The sequence below is a fragment of the Diuraphis noxia genome, unplaced genomic scaffold (assembly GCF_037042655.1).
Source record: "Diuraphis noxia isolate RWA-SAM2 unplaced genomic scaffold, SU_Dnox_SAM2 contig0005, whole genome shotgun sequence".
Classification (NCBI taxonomy): domain Eukaryota; kingdom Metazoa; phylum Arthropoda; class Insecta; order Hemiptera; family Aphididae; genus Diuraphis; species Diuraphis noxia.
Window position 1 is genome coordinate 36198333 of NW_028301715.1, and position 16823 is coordinate 36215155.

The 16823-nt window shown below is 28.7% G+C and overlaps 2 protein-coding genes across 2 annotated transcripts; one reads left to right on the forward strand and one right to left on the reverse strand.

Annotated features, from left to right (window-relative positions):
* The first annotated feature begins 4677 nt into the window (after nt 1-4677).
* Nucleotides 4678-9037, forward strand: LOC107168886 (uncharacterized). Its single transcript, XM_015518431.2, has 3 exons — nt 4678-4946; nt 6855-6998; nt 8505-9037. Exons 1-3 carry the CDS (start codon nt 4823-4825, stop codon nt 8855-8857), a joined length of 621 nt encoding a protein of 206 aa, XP_015373917.1. The 5' UTR covers nt 4678-4822; the 3' UTR covers nt 8858-9037.
* A 105-nt stretch (nt 9038-9142) lies between these two features.
* On the reverse strand, nt 9143-9935 carry LOC149055246 (52 kDa repressor of the inhibitor of the protein kinase-like). The gene is made up of 2 exons (XM_089228982.1): nt 9773-9935; nt 9143-9691 (listed from the first exon to the last, which is right to left on the reverse strand). The coding sequence occupies exons 1-2, from the start codon at nt 9914-9916 to the stop codon at nt 9344-9346; spliced, it is 492 nt and encodes a 163-aa protein (XP_089085108.1). The 5' UTR covers nt 9917-9935; the 3' UTR covers nt 9143-9343.
* Between the last annotated feature and the right edge of the window lie 6888 nt (nt 9936-16823).

The window sequence follows — 16823 nt, forward strand, 5'->3', positions numbered from 1 at the left end:
TAAAAAAATATACATGTATATTTTTCATAGGCGATAAAATTAAGTTCCAATAAACAACAATAATGTTTTATTTTATTATATTATTAAAAGTTATTCCAGTATTTTTATTCGTGCACATTTAAATTGGCAAGAACAAATAATAATAATTTTCCTTCGAATTAATATGAATACTACAACTTTATGAATAAAAATTCTACATTATTTGTTACCAGTTGTTAGCGAATTACTCAAAATGATTATTAAAAGAATATTTCGACTATCTTCACAATATTTCATGACAAATCACTGAATCTGGACATACTTTTTGGCATTTAATTACATATTAGTAAATTACCATACCATTTTTTTATTTTATATGATAAACAAAAATGATTATGCTAAAAATAAATTAATGGCATTACGATATACTAATATGTATACATTTTTAATATACAATAATAATTTACACATATTTTTAATAATTATTAACTTTTTAACCTGTAATTAATGCGTCGACACATAAGTTTATTTTGAAGTTGAATTCGTCATGTATATTAGGCAGTACATAATATAATAAAAATAATTACTAATTATGAAATATTTTATTTATTATTTTAATCAATTTATTTATTTTGACTTGGCGAAATAAGACATTTTATTTTTTGAATAAATTATACACTTAAAAAAAAAAAAACCTAATTCAAAATAATTATTTTCTAGGATTTCATGTTCAGTAAGTGCCTATAAATTAGTATGCATGAGTAGGTACATAGACATTATAACATAAGATATTATTATTTTAAAAAGTATAAAGAAATCTATGATGTTCACATTTTTTTTCGGATGATCAGACTTCATTTTTTTTCCTATTAGGATTTGTTAAAACTTTCTCTTTCTTTAAAGTGGTTTTGATGGTGAAACATCGTTAGATCCGGGTCCACCACTATATTATACATACATCACAGCTAGTAGTTATCATTCCATACTAAATATTACTATTAACTATTGTAGTACTCATACATTTTCTACAAAAATATTTCAACATATAATAATAAATTGAATGCTCGAATTATAACTTAAGAAAAAAAGTTTTGAAAAAAATTAAAACTTTACGTGAAAATATTTATTTTTTTACACTCGCTCAATATCAAAAAAATAAAATTTTACTGTGTGTCATAATAATGTATGACAATATTATTATAACTACCAAAATAATACACCTTATAGATTGGTTTGTAATATGTTGAATCATAATTATTAATTTACTATGATCATTAATTATGATATAAATTTTATACTGCCTAAGCGGATATAACAATTTTTTTTTCTGAATAAAATGTAAAGACCGGAATGGAAAAGTTTTTTTACTTAAACTAATTCCATAAAAAATGTGTTTCTTAACCTTTACAAATTATATTTTTTAAGCTAAATAAAGATAATTTATAGTTCAATTTTATATGTGCTGAGTGGGTTGTATAGGTATCGTCAAAATATTTCGTTATTATTAAACATTATTATACATTAGAGAGAAAACTATAAATCATTACAATAAAATTTCTTTTCAAAAATTACTGTTAAAAACTAGCAAAAACATGACTTTATTATGCACTACATTGGCATCAACTAACTTACAATTTTATAGATTTAAAATTCATATATAAATTGACTTCAATGATATTTTAGCATAGATCACACTGAATTAATTGAGAGAAATATTTTATGAAATGAAAACTAATTATTATACATAGTAGGTATTGTATAATAATTACATTATTAAATGCAAAATATACCCATTTACCCATATTTATTTAGACTAAAAATTTGAACGTAATGTTTTTATTTATTAGTATTAAAATTAAAATTTAATAAAACATATTATTTTTAATTATTACAAAAATAGTATATTATACTATCTATTCATATCTATTGTACATCAATAATAGTTTATACAAATAAATATGGCTTTGTTTTTAAATATTCATTAATACATTTCATGTAATAATTTAATTCTAGTTTTAAGCTAGGTATTTATTATTTTAGCTTAAAATGTTCATATAGCAGAGATGCGAAATCTGATAAAAAACTAGTAAGTATTTTAACATCTGGTACATCGGAACGAGCATTAAAGTCTCCGTTAGATATATGACGATTCGCCAATACTCACGTTTTCAAATAAATAATAATAATAATAATAATTTATGTAACCCAATGGCCTATGTCGCCTATATTTCGTTTAATAATAAAAAAAAAATAATGATAATAATAATAATATTATTATTTATTTACAGTATAATATTATTATGAAAACAATAAAACAAATATTTTACTCATTTATAGCATTAATTTTACTGTATTTTCGATCCAACAATAATAATAATAAAATAATATTGTTCTTTATCGAATATTATATGATTGCTGTCAGCTAAGTCTAAACTTCTTAATATTTTTTATTTTTTATTTTTTCATAATTCGGGCGTAGGTAGGATGTATATATTAACCTATCCTATCTGAAATAATTACAATGATCCGTGTGTGTATATGACCCGAATTCGTGTCCTTGATGTGTGCGTGTGCGTATACACACACATGGACGGATGGGAAACGTCCGTCGGAATGTTACGGCCAAGGTTGTGTTGACCCACAATGAGAAACTAGTCGCGAGCGCACGGTCTCTATACGGTCATAGATATTATTATATAGGTATTATAATGAAGGTACACGAAATAAATTTAAAAAAACATCGATCCGCGGCCTCCAGACTACTTTCCATCGTCGATCGCCCATCGGGCACCTGCAGCACTTTCTTCTCTCTCCTATTTGAACGCGCTTGCGCGCGTGTGAATAAACCGTGGATGATAGGTGTGTTAGGTGTATTATATATATAAACTCTGAAATAAAATGCACACACGCTGCACAGACACACCTAGCTACGGGACCAATGGTTCTATATTCTACGTCCAACCGTCCGGCATTATAGTACAACATTTTTTATCTGGATAAAATAATTTCCTTTTTATACAAAATATTATACGATAAGTATATAAGTATATAAGCTTATGATGTTAAAATATAATATGAAATTATCGTAATTAAATCGGAAACTTGTAAATTCGATGCTCCGGAAAATTGGCGTATATAATAGATTTATATAATATAAAGTTACCCGTGATATTTTTGTGTCCCAATAAAGAACACAATATAATCATAATGTTATGATATATGAATAGCGTATATATTTTCTAGGCCTTTGGACATTTTGTATAGCTATGTGGTTAGGAAGGTATTTATATAACTCGTATAAGTCATCAGATATACATTTTAAAATACGTTTCAAAACGTATTGAATTAATAGTAAATTAAATTTTTTTGTTTTTGTACTATACAGGTACTTACTTAGTAATTTTTATTAGTTTTATAATTTAAAATCAATTTGTCATATAATATATGGTTATATACATTCTTTTGAAAATATTTTCTGAAGATAAAATATTATTCCTTTTGCAGTCTGTTGTCATTTTGTGTTTGGCCTATTGCTACAAACAAAGCTTAAATGAAGAACAAAAAAATCTTATTCCCTATATTGTGATCTGCTATTAACATGATAATATAGATAGTTAATGTAAACAATTTTTATTTTAATTAAAGGTTTACTGACATGCTTTTTGAACCCATGACGATATATATAGTTTTTTTGTGCATGAATGTATTTCATGTTGATTAACTTTACATTGTTATCTAATATTTAATAACTCGCTATATCATATATTTTATACTTATTAATTTATTCCTATAAGTACAAAGTCGAGACGATACAACTTTTTAATTATAAATATTATGTGTCAATAATATTTCCACTGTTGGTACAACGGTTTCATCACTCGATTACACGTATCACCTGAAAATCAAAAGAAATCATATTTTATCACTATTGAATATTTGTATTTAATCACATATAGCCTTATAAGTATGTTAAATTAAAATTTCGTATTATTTAGAAAATATATTTATTTATTAGTATATTTTTAGTTTTTATATATTTTTTAAATTCTAAAAGACATTATTGGATATATTTGTATGTTTTAAGCCATTTTAATTTTTAGGTAATCTTGTAGATGCAATAAGAGAAAAAAATTTCTAATTTCTAATATATTCTGTACTTTAGGATCTTAGTATTACATAATAAATTTACACAGGGATAAAATAACTTCATAGTAAACTTTAAATAAATGTACATAATAAATTATGTATTTCATTGCACAATTCAGTTATTTAGTAAATACGTAAACGATATTAATGTCAAATTTTAAGATATTAGTAATAATATGTTTTGTAATTATTCACTGATAAATATTATAGTTCAGATACTGTTTACAGCTAAAATATTTATATTTACAAAAGGGCTTCAAAATACATTTTATTCTTTATGATTGTTGTGTATACGCATGTCACATGGGTCATTAAAGAACAATAATACACCCACACTATGCGACTAAATAGAAAACACAAAGTACTCATTTGCATTACAAACGTGTGATACAAGTAATCGATTCCAAACATTTCTTCATTGTGCCTAACAACGGAAAAAAAATTACAAAAACAAAACAATATTATAGTTAAAGATGACTGTTTTGACTCGAAGTAGTTGCTCCCTATTGTTCCAAAAACACACACTCAATTGTTTACGTGAAAACATACGTAAAAAATCGAATAAGACACGAACAATTCACACACTAGCTGACTTGGCATTTGGTAAGTTTTATTAATAAAGGACTTAATTTAAATATTGTGTTCAGTTCTCGTCGAAGCGTCATCATAGTCGTTGGAGATGTGTTTTTGAACTATAATGGCTCTAAAATTAATTTGCCTGGCTACTTTTGTTACTGCGGTGCCATTGACAGCGTTAAACCGTAGTGCTGGAAAAAAAGAATCTGAATTCGACAATATATGGGAAACAACCATGAGACAAGGTAATAAAATTTAAAATGTTATTAATAATGAAATTGAATTGTATATTATAATATACTGATAATTGTAATTTACTACGAAAATATAGCTAATAATTTACAGGTATAATATTTGAAAAATTTGCTTAGTCGTTTAAACATTGTTAAGAACATAATAATGTACATACTAGTAAATAAATAGATTTTTCAGTTATATTAAAATATTTATTTTTTTTCTAATTCATTCAATTTGTTAATCAAAATTATATTAATATTGTTGTAAAATAATAATGAATTCTAATTCAAAAGTTATACAACACATAAAATGAAGTTAAATGTTTTTAAACTGTTTAAATCTAATCATAATATTATGTTTAACTCATACGTTATAAATAATAGCATTATAACTTCGTTTCAGATGAATCAATAATAATTGTTATATTTACCTATGTATTGAATTAGTACACCCAATCGAACTAACATAAATCATTGATCGGAGATTATGTGTATAACCGTAATTTATCCATGGAAATGGTTTCGTACCTGAAAAATTTCTTGAAAAAATTTAGAATAGTTTGTTTAAGTTGTTACCAAATTCGGTAAAATAAGTGTATTATTTATTTATATAAATTTAAATTTCACACAAATAAAAAAATTACGTATGTCGTGTTTTTTCTTTTTTTAAATGTATAATTAAAAAGAAATTCAAATTATTTATTTGTAATGATTCATTTTTTGATTTTAGCTTTAAATTGGTTTATTAAAAATTATTCAGCGTCGATATAAAAAAAAAAACAAATACTCTTACTCGTATAAATTTGTCCAAAGTGAAACCATATTTATGAATTATAATTTCATTATTATAAAATAACCATTGTTGGTACTGACATGGAACCTTTTTTAAAACACTGAACATTTTTATTTTACAAATATATTTAAAATTAAACATATTAGTTATTCTTGAAAAAGTTGCCTATTCTAAGCCCCTTAAATTACGAGTATGTGGTGTCTACGCGACCAACTATAACATTATTACAGACACTGTAATAAAATACCCAATATTATTTTATTTATATTTTTATTTACCTAATTATATTAATTACACAATACAATCTCTGACCAATATATTATATAATTAGTGTATTTAAATGTAATAAATAGTGGCGTGAACATAAAATATTCTATACATTTTAAAAGTAGGTACGTAAATATTTAAAAAAAAGGATAAAGATATCTCAAAATTTGTATTGGCTATCTATATACAATGGATTTGAGTTTCATTTAAACCATAATTTGTTGAAAAGGTAGAGCGATAAAAGGGAACTACGAATTAGGAAAAACGGACTTAAGCAAAGAAAAAGATAAGGTGAATAGATTTTGTCAAATATTATTTGAACTAAAACACTAAGATTGTCAACAAGGTTTGTCAGATAATATTTAATATTAATTCTGAACGACAAAACGAACATATTGCTCCGAATTTAAAAACAGTTGGCGATAAACTGTTCTTACCTGCCAGTGAAGTTGCCTATTCCATTTGACTGTTTATGATTTGAGTACGTCTTCCAAAATAAATACATTTAACATTACTCTAGTGCTTTCTAGTGATTAATAAATGAACTAAAATAATACATTTCACTAATTCTAATATAAATATTACGTCTTTATATTATTAAGTACTTAGTACCTAATATATTCTACACGATTATATTGATATTATACTTAAATAGAATTTATTTAAATTTGTTTTACTTATATTTAGTTTAATATTATTGCGAAAATATCTCTATAGTGAAACTAGCATTAGCCATAGTTTTTTCTTTTCAAATAAAATTTGTCTATCCTACGTTTAAGATTGACTTAGTACATAATATTATAATATAGGAATCGGTATAATTGAAATATTATATTGATATACGCTTGGATTTTCAGAAGAATTTGACGGCATGCCACTACCAGAAAATTCAGATGTACCGACTGTCACTCAAATAACACCGGCAATAGTGAAAATCGGACAACGTTACGGTGTCCCGTACGCAGAACCTTTGGGAAAGAAAAAACACCACCACAATTCTGGTAATTGATTCAATAAAAACGCATACCATCTTCTCAGATGTAAAATAAATCAAATCAAAAATATCGCAGTATTGTTTGATAGCATAGTCAAAAATAAAAACAGGTTAATATTTTAAGTATCTCGCATTGATGATCGCCATTCGCCAGTTATTGGTATGACCAACAACGACAATCGGTCATATGAATTAAATTTTATGAAATTATGCATCTCTGCATTATCTTTTAATATAGGTACAGCATTTATTACCTAATAAATCTTATGATATTCATTTTTGTATTAAGTGATGTATAAGTTAATGTTATAACTTATAAGAAATTGAGGAAAATATTGAACCAATAATTTCAATATATGGATAATTTAATTATATTTAAATTTTGCTAATTTAAATTCCTTTATTAAAAAATTTTAAATAACCCAAAGTAAAAAAATTCACATACCTACATAGACGATTGTTAAAAAAATATATATATATATTAGCTAATGATGCTTGGGATTTAAAGCAATAATTAGGCATGACGTGTTGACAATATATCGAGTAAATAATATAAAAAATTGTCTCCAGACATAAAATAAATTATGGAACGTATATTTTTATTGGTGAGTAGATCTTTAAAATCACTTTATTACTTTTACAACGAAAAACTGAGATTATAAAAATTAGGCAAACCTTTTGACACCTTATGTTATTGTTTTGAGATTTTACGTTAAGTATTTAGTTTTTCAATATTGGTATTTATTTTACAATTTAAAAATAATGGATTTATTTCTATGTTCATAATTTTATATTTCTTATATTATATCTTTCTTCAAATATCTTAAATACGTTTTACATATTCACAACTAATGTATTTTACGTAATGTTATTTATTATTTTAAAGTGCGTTATTCTTATTCGAAATAAATAAAATATTTATAGACCATCAGTTCTTATAAATTGTTTTCGTGTGAAATGGAATATTTATGACATATTATACAGACAATGTTTTTTTTTTTATTTATAATATGACTGGGTGTGATCTAAAATATTCAAGATAAATTATAACTATAACTATAACAACATTAAAAAAATACTAAAATAATAATAATTTTATATCTATTTCAAGTTAATTTAATACAATTTATTACATACATGTAACAGAGATAATAGTCAAAATATTATATTTTTTATAAAAAAAATATATGTATCGATAGTCAATATTATTATAAAACGATCAATAATATTACAATATAAAGTCCAAACCGAAAGTTATATCATAACATTTTAATAATAATCATTTAAAAAAAAATTGATTGCCATCACGAATCTTAAAATTCATCACTGACAGTACGAAGGTGCCATGACAATTTCAAGTCTTTAGGTTCCTTATATTTTGGTCAGTATGTTGATCAATCAATCATGATCCATTTGATATTATATATTATATGCAACTTTATAGGTCTATTATACGTATAATAATATTAATATCTTTATGCCTAAGCTTTTAAATTGCCTTTTAATTTTTCAGTGAAAAACGACGATTTCACGGAGCACGTTGTGGGTGCGTCTCTTATGTCAGGCGGCACGCTGTTGTCGCTGGGTGCATTGGCTATGGTCGTGATGGCCAGCAAAGCGCTACTGTTCGCGTTTGGAGCTATCATATTGACATGTATGAACTCGGGTTGGACGACTGGGTGGCACAAGCCCTGGGAAAAGGCGAGTACCGTCTACGAAGTGGTTGCTAAACCACAGATCACACACGGTCACACCTACTCCGCAGAAGTGCACCACGATCCTTATGCAGCAGCGTACCCACAGCAACAACTGCAGTCTTCGGGTGGTGGAGAATACCACAGCGGATATCCGGTGCAATCACATTGATGGGCGCAGGGAAATGATTCCTATTTACTTTACAATAGTATTATTAATACTTTATTATTTATTATTAATATTAGTATCATCGCTACAATACTAAAATTACGAGTGCAATTATTATAATTATTATTATTGCTTATCGATTTTAATGTCCTTCCTGAGAAAATATAATACACGGATTGATGACGAGTGTTACATTCAACACGTCTTGTATTGAATTAGGATTTTGATGGACCAGTGTAACAGGTGACATTCACCACTACAGAAGTAGGTAAAAAATGTTGAGGGAGGTAGAATCCAATGATACCAGCCTTGTAAAGAGCAGCATTGGCGGATCCAGGATTTAATTTTGGGGGGGCCCATAGTCCAAAATGCAAATCTTAAAATTTTTCAGTAATTAACAAATACATACAAATAGACAATAATTTTAAATGTGTATTTTTTTTTTATTTGTTGAAGATTATATTTAAATTATAATAATATTGTAAATATTTATAACGATAAAGATAATTGTAATTTCCTAGGATTAGATTTTGAAAACATATCTAACACTTCTTCAGGTTTTACATCAATTTGTTTATGGATATTAAGCAAAGCTAACCCGTTTAAACGGTTTTCCCCCATTGTTGTTCTCAAATATGTTTTTATGCGTCTTAGCATTGAGAAAGACCTCTCACTTGTCGATGTTGTTACTGGTAATATTGCTAAAATTAGTAAAAGTTGACGAATGTTTGGAAAATACCCATCTTCAGTTTCTTTGAATGCGTCTATTGCTGTATGTATTTTTTCCTTTTTTGCTGGTTGTTGAGTCCAATGCAGCTGCCACAATGCAATTTCACCAGTAAATAATTGTAATAATGCATTAATAATTTATTTAAAAAATGTAATACCTAGTGATTTATTATAATAATTGTTTTTATCTTTTAATTCGTCTATGGATCTAGGCAAATCTGCTTCATAAAAAGTGGCACCTTCTATAATATGTTCTTCAGATTTATTGTGTAAATAATAAGGTATCAGTTGTTGGATTTTAAATAATATTGGATTTTGGTTGTCAAAAAACATGGATTGAATAGATGTTATGAAATTGTACAAAACTGTGAAGTATACCGTAATTTTAAAATATTCTTCAGGACTTGAAGTAATGTTGTTTGATCGATTTATTTGTTGTTTGCATATTCGTGGTGTTTTAACTTCAGTATTTAAATTTTCGGCTTTTGATACGGCTCGATTAAAAATGTTGCTAAATGTTGCATTTTGTCTTTTGTTTTTAAGAACATCTAATACAGTCTGTATGATTTCAATACATTTAGTCAAATCCAAACCAGGGTCTTGTAATTTACGTGATATTGGCAAAGTCAAAGACAATATTTCTACTGCTACTTCTAAGGCCAAAATAAATTCAAAAGTCAATATTGAATGAAGAAGTCCGTTACATTTAGAAAGTATATTTTCATCCGTATTAACTGTCATGTCTTCCAAAAATTGTACAATAGGTATAAGCATATCGGAAAACCGAATAATCGCCTCGTGAGATTCCACCCATCTAGTTTCACACAACTTTACTAACAAAACTAAAAACCTAACTTATGCCAATGGGGGGGGGGGGGCTAGGACCTTCGGGCACCCCCCCTTAAATCCGCCACTGGAGAGCAGATCAGATCTACTTACCTACTATCAAGGTATGCTTATAAACTAAGTTAATTTATAACTTTATAAGTCTATGCTGGTATGTATTACCTACTAGATAATATTATTAGGCAAGCTAACTGTGTTAAGCCATGCCAAGCCAGAATTAATCTAAACTATGTTTGCTGATGAGACTGAGCAAAGCTGCAGAAAAATATCAAACGACCACTGTAGTGGGAATAAGCGAAATCTGTGGCCCATTTAAGTCCTAAAAATGACCGCAATATCGAGTACTTTATCATAAATAAAATAAAAGCATGCGACTGCCGCGTGTGTGTCACGGAAATCGCATCGGAGATAATTCGGTGAATCGTCATGCATGTTATTATATTCAATGCATCGATTGTGATTTTATTGTAATTTTTATATTATAATTTATCGTATAACCGATTTTCATACGCGTTCCGACAATAATGATGTCAACGGCGGTGGATTTTCACGACTCTGCTTTGCAGGTAACGTCTGTTTCTGCGGCGGATTTTTAATAATAAAAACGTCTCCCGCTGTTTCATTATTATGTCTGCGATTAACTATTACTATTAATATTTTTATTAAACATTATGAATCGCATAATAGTCAGGTTATATATGCATCATAATAACACGAGCAGGCCGACAGTAGCTGCCACATTTCACGCATTTCGTCCAGAAAACAAAGTGATTTCTCGTCGAATATCATCACGTTTAATCGTACAATATAATAATATATATTATTTATCATTATTATTATTACGATTATTAGCTGCTGTCGATTTAGCAGCACGTGTGTTGCGTACCTACGTGTTCATTTAAATGTCCATCAAAATATACTCAAATTGGTCCACCGTCGTCCATGTTATCCTCTACATTATTATAATTTTTATTTTATTGATTCGTAGTTTTACAACATTAAATCAGACAATCAGCCCTGATTGAGCAGCTAATGGAAAAGAATTAAAATAAAATTCAATACCTAATAATATGGGTGATTTGGTGGGTGAGTGGGTAGATACTATCTTACCCGGCAGTGATCAGTTATCAGTTGCCAGTTGCACCAAATTACTTTTGAGTGTATTCAATTTCAGTAATAATACGAGTATTTCAGTGGTAGACATGCTGAAAATGTTGTGTGTCCTATGACTAAAAATTGTGTACCTCATCAGAACAAACAATTTAATTTGATGTATATAATTACAACTACAATACGTGAATTTATTATAATAATATTACGATAAATCTTATAAAACAGTCTCATAACTAATAAGTTATCACTCGTTTTAAAATATGGTCTTGGATAATACAACATATTTTTATAAAAAAAATAAATAAACATGAAATTTCGACGGAAATATTTAAATTATATAATTTATTTTATATTTTGATTTTTTTCAAAACTAAATTTACTAAACAAATGTTTATAGCAATATAAAATTGATAAGCATTCCATAAGTTTAAAGTATAGTTATTTTTACTAATTTAAAAACAAATTATGTGCGTCAAATGATCATTATTTAATTATGAGTGCTTAAAGTGGGCGTTAAATATCACTTTATAGGTAGCTATACTTTCTTTAAAGGTATTTGACTTGTGATTATAATATAGTTAATAGCTTGTTAGCTGTTACTAGTATCCTAATAATCGTATAATACTTTTTGACGCGGTTTAAATAAATAATAATTGTAGAAACGTGACAAGCGATACAATAGTAGCTTTGCGTATAAATGTATAAATACAATGCCTATAAAATGCCGATGTGCACAAAAAAATTTTACTATTCGATTTTATAAATTGCATATGCTCAATTAGTAGTTAATAATACGAGATTTCTAGGATCATTGTCATAAAAAAAAAAAACAACAACAACAGCAACAAACGTTCGAACAGAAACATTTTCTAATTGGAAAAAAAGTGATATCACGGGATTATCATTCCGTCTTTACAAATACGAAGTAATAATATGCAGTAAATACCAAACGTCATACATTAATATTCAATAAAAGTGAAAATGAAAAATATGAACGAATTTCCAATCGTAAAATATGTTTTGAATAGAATTCAATTTTTGATTTTTTTGTTCTTACTTTATTAAATATTTATTGTGCAGCGTTTTTGTCTATTTTATTATAAACAATAATAATAATTGTTTAAATAATTATCAATCACATAATAACAAAAACGAATTATAGTTAAGATTAAGCTTTTAAGGTATCAAGAGAGAATTCGCTGTACAAATATTAATTAACTATTGCGCATTATAATTGTTTATTTTCACAACAATTCACTGCAATTTCAAAACATGCATGCGTATTACTATAATGTTATTTTATATTTGTGTCGAACAGAACATAATTTTTGACTGCTGTTTGATTTCTTGACCAAAGAGTCCTCAAAAATCACAGAATCTACTTAACACATAGTGTGATATTTATTGTTCATCCTTTATCCAGAACGGTCATTTAATTGTGTCTAAATTTATCAGATCTACATAGTTTTACTCTGCCTTATTATATAAACCTAACTATTAAAATGTTCTGAATTCGGCGCTAAGATAACGATCATAATAATATTAAAAATACTAACTAATGACTTACATGAATATCCCGTTTTGTTGTACGACGATGCATTTTAAATGCGACCATCGTTAGTTCGAGCATGACTCGCATGCATCGTGTCATGTACACGTATTTTACTCGTGTTTGGATCTCGAGGATAGACGATAATTGGAATAAACTGCCAGACCTGACGCGTGATTTATGTTCGGCAGTTTAACTGTTTTGCTGAAAAATTGGACACCAAGCAATTATAGGTAAATACGTGTATACCAGCAAGAATATTATATTATTATATGTTATTATTATTGCAATTAAGAGTGTGTTTTTCCGCTACACACGCTAATTCTATCGTACATATTACTTTCAGACCATAATAATAAAGACTTATGGTGTACATGATGCGTGTTTGTGTTTGTTTTAGGTTGAACGAAAATACAGAGTATATATAATAATGTTCTATAGGTATTTATGTATGTTCGAACAAATCGGAACTCGACATTGGAAAGAACTACTATGCGAAGGCTTTGGATGAGTAAAATTTGTCTGTTGAAAAATAACGAAAAAAATGAGATTATTGACATGTCACGTACATCTGTAATATGTCCCACATATCCGGAGATCTGACACAAAAAACGTTACGTTAAGTTACTCGAGTTATCGTCAAACATTTTAAGTGACGTTTACATATTTTACTTCGTTGGTACTTATATCTAATATAATATATTGTTTTTCACGTAAATATTCCTCGCTTGAAAATATATATATATATCCAAATACGTCACTAATTGAATCTATTTATGGGTATGATACTATGTACTATACATCTCATAAAAATACGACTCAACGTAAGACGTGTCGGGTTGTATCAACTGTGGGTTAACATTTTTCATGTGACAGTGTTGATACAGACCTTTGTGTTCTTATCGCCGTAAATGGCGAGAAGAGGGTTAAGAGTTCAACCTCGCTCAGTAGAAATTTTCCGATGTCACTAAATCGATAGTCGTTATACGGTGGCGTGAATACGCAGCTCCGTAGCTGCTGACGAGTGACGTACCGACGTGATATTAAATTAAGCAAGACGATATCATTGTCGTGCGACGTCTCGTACCAGTCATTATAGCCGTAAATAGCTATGTATAGTCGTACTCCGGGTAGGTACAAAATATTATTATTATTTAGGTACGTGCGAATGATGATAAGCTTCGGACCAGAGCGTGTAAAAATGGTCAGCGCACGTCGCGCGCGCGTAAATTACAATACCTAGTTTTTTGTGCCAGGTGAATATAATAATAATATAATAATTATATTATACTATACATTACGACAACAATAAACACACGAGAGATAGTGGGGCAGTCTAGTCCGGTCATTATACGATTTTCCGCCGCGGCACATTGTGTTTTTCCTTTCTTTTTCTAACGCGTAGGCGGTGAAATAACTATTAACCGTATAGCGTACATATGTGATATTGTAAATGCATATATGATTTATTATAATATGCCCCAGTGAAGTCAAAAATTCATCTGCAAATCGTATGTGCGACTTCTAAAACAAGTCCCTATAGTGATCAAAATATGTAATAATGACGTGGTAGTCCTGAGATGCATCTTTCAACTCTCCTCTGGTTGTAAACTTGCTCGTTTTAGAACCATTTTTATACATCATATCACGTACGCCAATAAATATTATACATTCCAAAACCAAATTTCATTCATAAAAATGTTGATTTCCTAATCACGCTAATCCCCCTTTTTATTCTATGTTGATGCATTTGTATTTTGTTTAATTATTATATGGTTTTTTAAAAATTTTTTAATAAGTACACGTCTTTGTACGAATACGATATCTATAATTCAATATTGTTCAAAACAAATGATCTCCTTAGTAATTTACAATAAATAAGGTGGTTTTTGTTTGAAAATTCCACAAGTTATATAAAAATCTAAGTATTAAAAAATTAAAACTCCAATACCTTAATAAATAACATATTTAATAATTCTAAAATTCTAAAATTCATAATTTGAATAAATGTATTATTGTCGAATTAAAATATGGTCGATCTTATGTTTGGTAAATAAACCATCACATAGCCATAAAACTAATGTTGATAATCAATATTTATATTTAGGAAATTATTGCCCACGTCATTAATAATATTTGTGTGAGGTACTACAATAATCATTCAATACATATAAGACCATGGTTTTAGTTTAATTTATAACACTTCAATACTTAGTAGTTCATATTTATATAATATGTACTTACCAAATCGGGTAATTTATTGAAACAAGCTTCTGAATAGATTCCTGCGCAAATACTTGAGTTATCCCTTATACTCTGATCATTGGTTATCAATTACCTTTATTCGTCAAACTACAGTCAGCCAGCAATAATGATCTAGAAAAACGTATATGAATATTATTTGTAAATTATCGTTAAATGTGTAACAAAACTCAATTCTTTTTTTCTTGTTGTTTGTTAACTTTTTATTATTATTTTACAATAAATCATTCAACCCGTGAGGGTTGTACAGATGGATGATTAGGGGTTGAAAATATATAGAAGACTTAGAACTATCTTTTGGTATTTTTTTTACTCACGGTCGCTGCTGGTACCTTCTTCACAGTCTTGATCGCTGGGTAGTTGTCCGCTTCACTTTCCCGATCAATGACGGGTTGATTGATACACTGTCCTGATTCTTGGTGTGCTGGCTGATACACTGTCCTGATCCTTGCTGGTTGGCTGATTCACTGTCCTGATCCTTGCTGGTTGGCTGATTCACTGTCCTTATCCTTGGTGTGCTGGCTGATACACTGTCCTGATCCTTGCTGGTTGGCTGATTCACTGTCCTGATCCTTGGTGAGATGGCTGATTCACTGTCCTGATCCTTGGTGGGATGGCTGATTCACTGTCCTGATCCTTGCTGGTTGGCTGATTCACTGTCCTTATCCTTGGTGGTTGGCTAATACACTGTCCTGATCCTTGGTGGGATGGCTGATTCACTGTCCTGATCTCTTGTTCGATATTGTATACGTCACTTGCCTGGGAAGGAATGACAACCGGTCATATAATGATTCCGTCTCAATGTATACTTTAAATAGCGGATATAACGGTTGACGTTGGTTGCGTTCAACATTGTAGGTTTCCAACTAAGAGTAAACCCATAGTATGTACACTGTTCTTCGCAACTCGGGGAAGTGTTGGCAGTGGTAGTATTAGCGTTTTGATATTGCCGTATGATGGTCGTGAAGTACCATCCGGTATATATCGAACTTCTACTACGGGAGCCGGGACGATGTCGCTCGTTGCGGCAGTAGCCCACGTTTATATGCTATCCGCGGGTCTCCCGTTGCTCGTATCTGTTGGTTTTTTTCTTTTTCTTTATACTAGGTGATTGGATAATACTCTATCGTTACACTTTGTTATATACTTTTCCGGTGTTCTTTAATCTTTGAAAGCATAGTTTTGGTTGAGTTGTTACGCTAGTAACTTGATTTATCGAATGCTTATTTCTTGTACCGTTATAAACCGGACGGCCGATAGTGCGTGCTCTAACGCCCGTTTTTTATATTATACTTCGGCCGCCTCGCATCTTTAGGTAAATAAACAGCACAAAAGTGCGCCACTTTTTGTAGCAAAGGGTTTGTACCGTTACAAATGAACAACTAATACATGCTTTAATATTATAAAAAACTAAATAATATTTGACAATTGAAATTTGTCAAATTTGTCAAATTTAATCGCTACTTTATA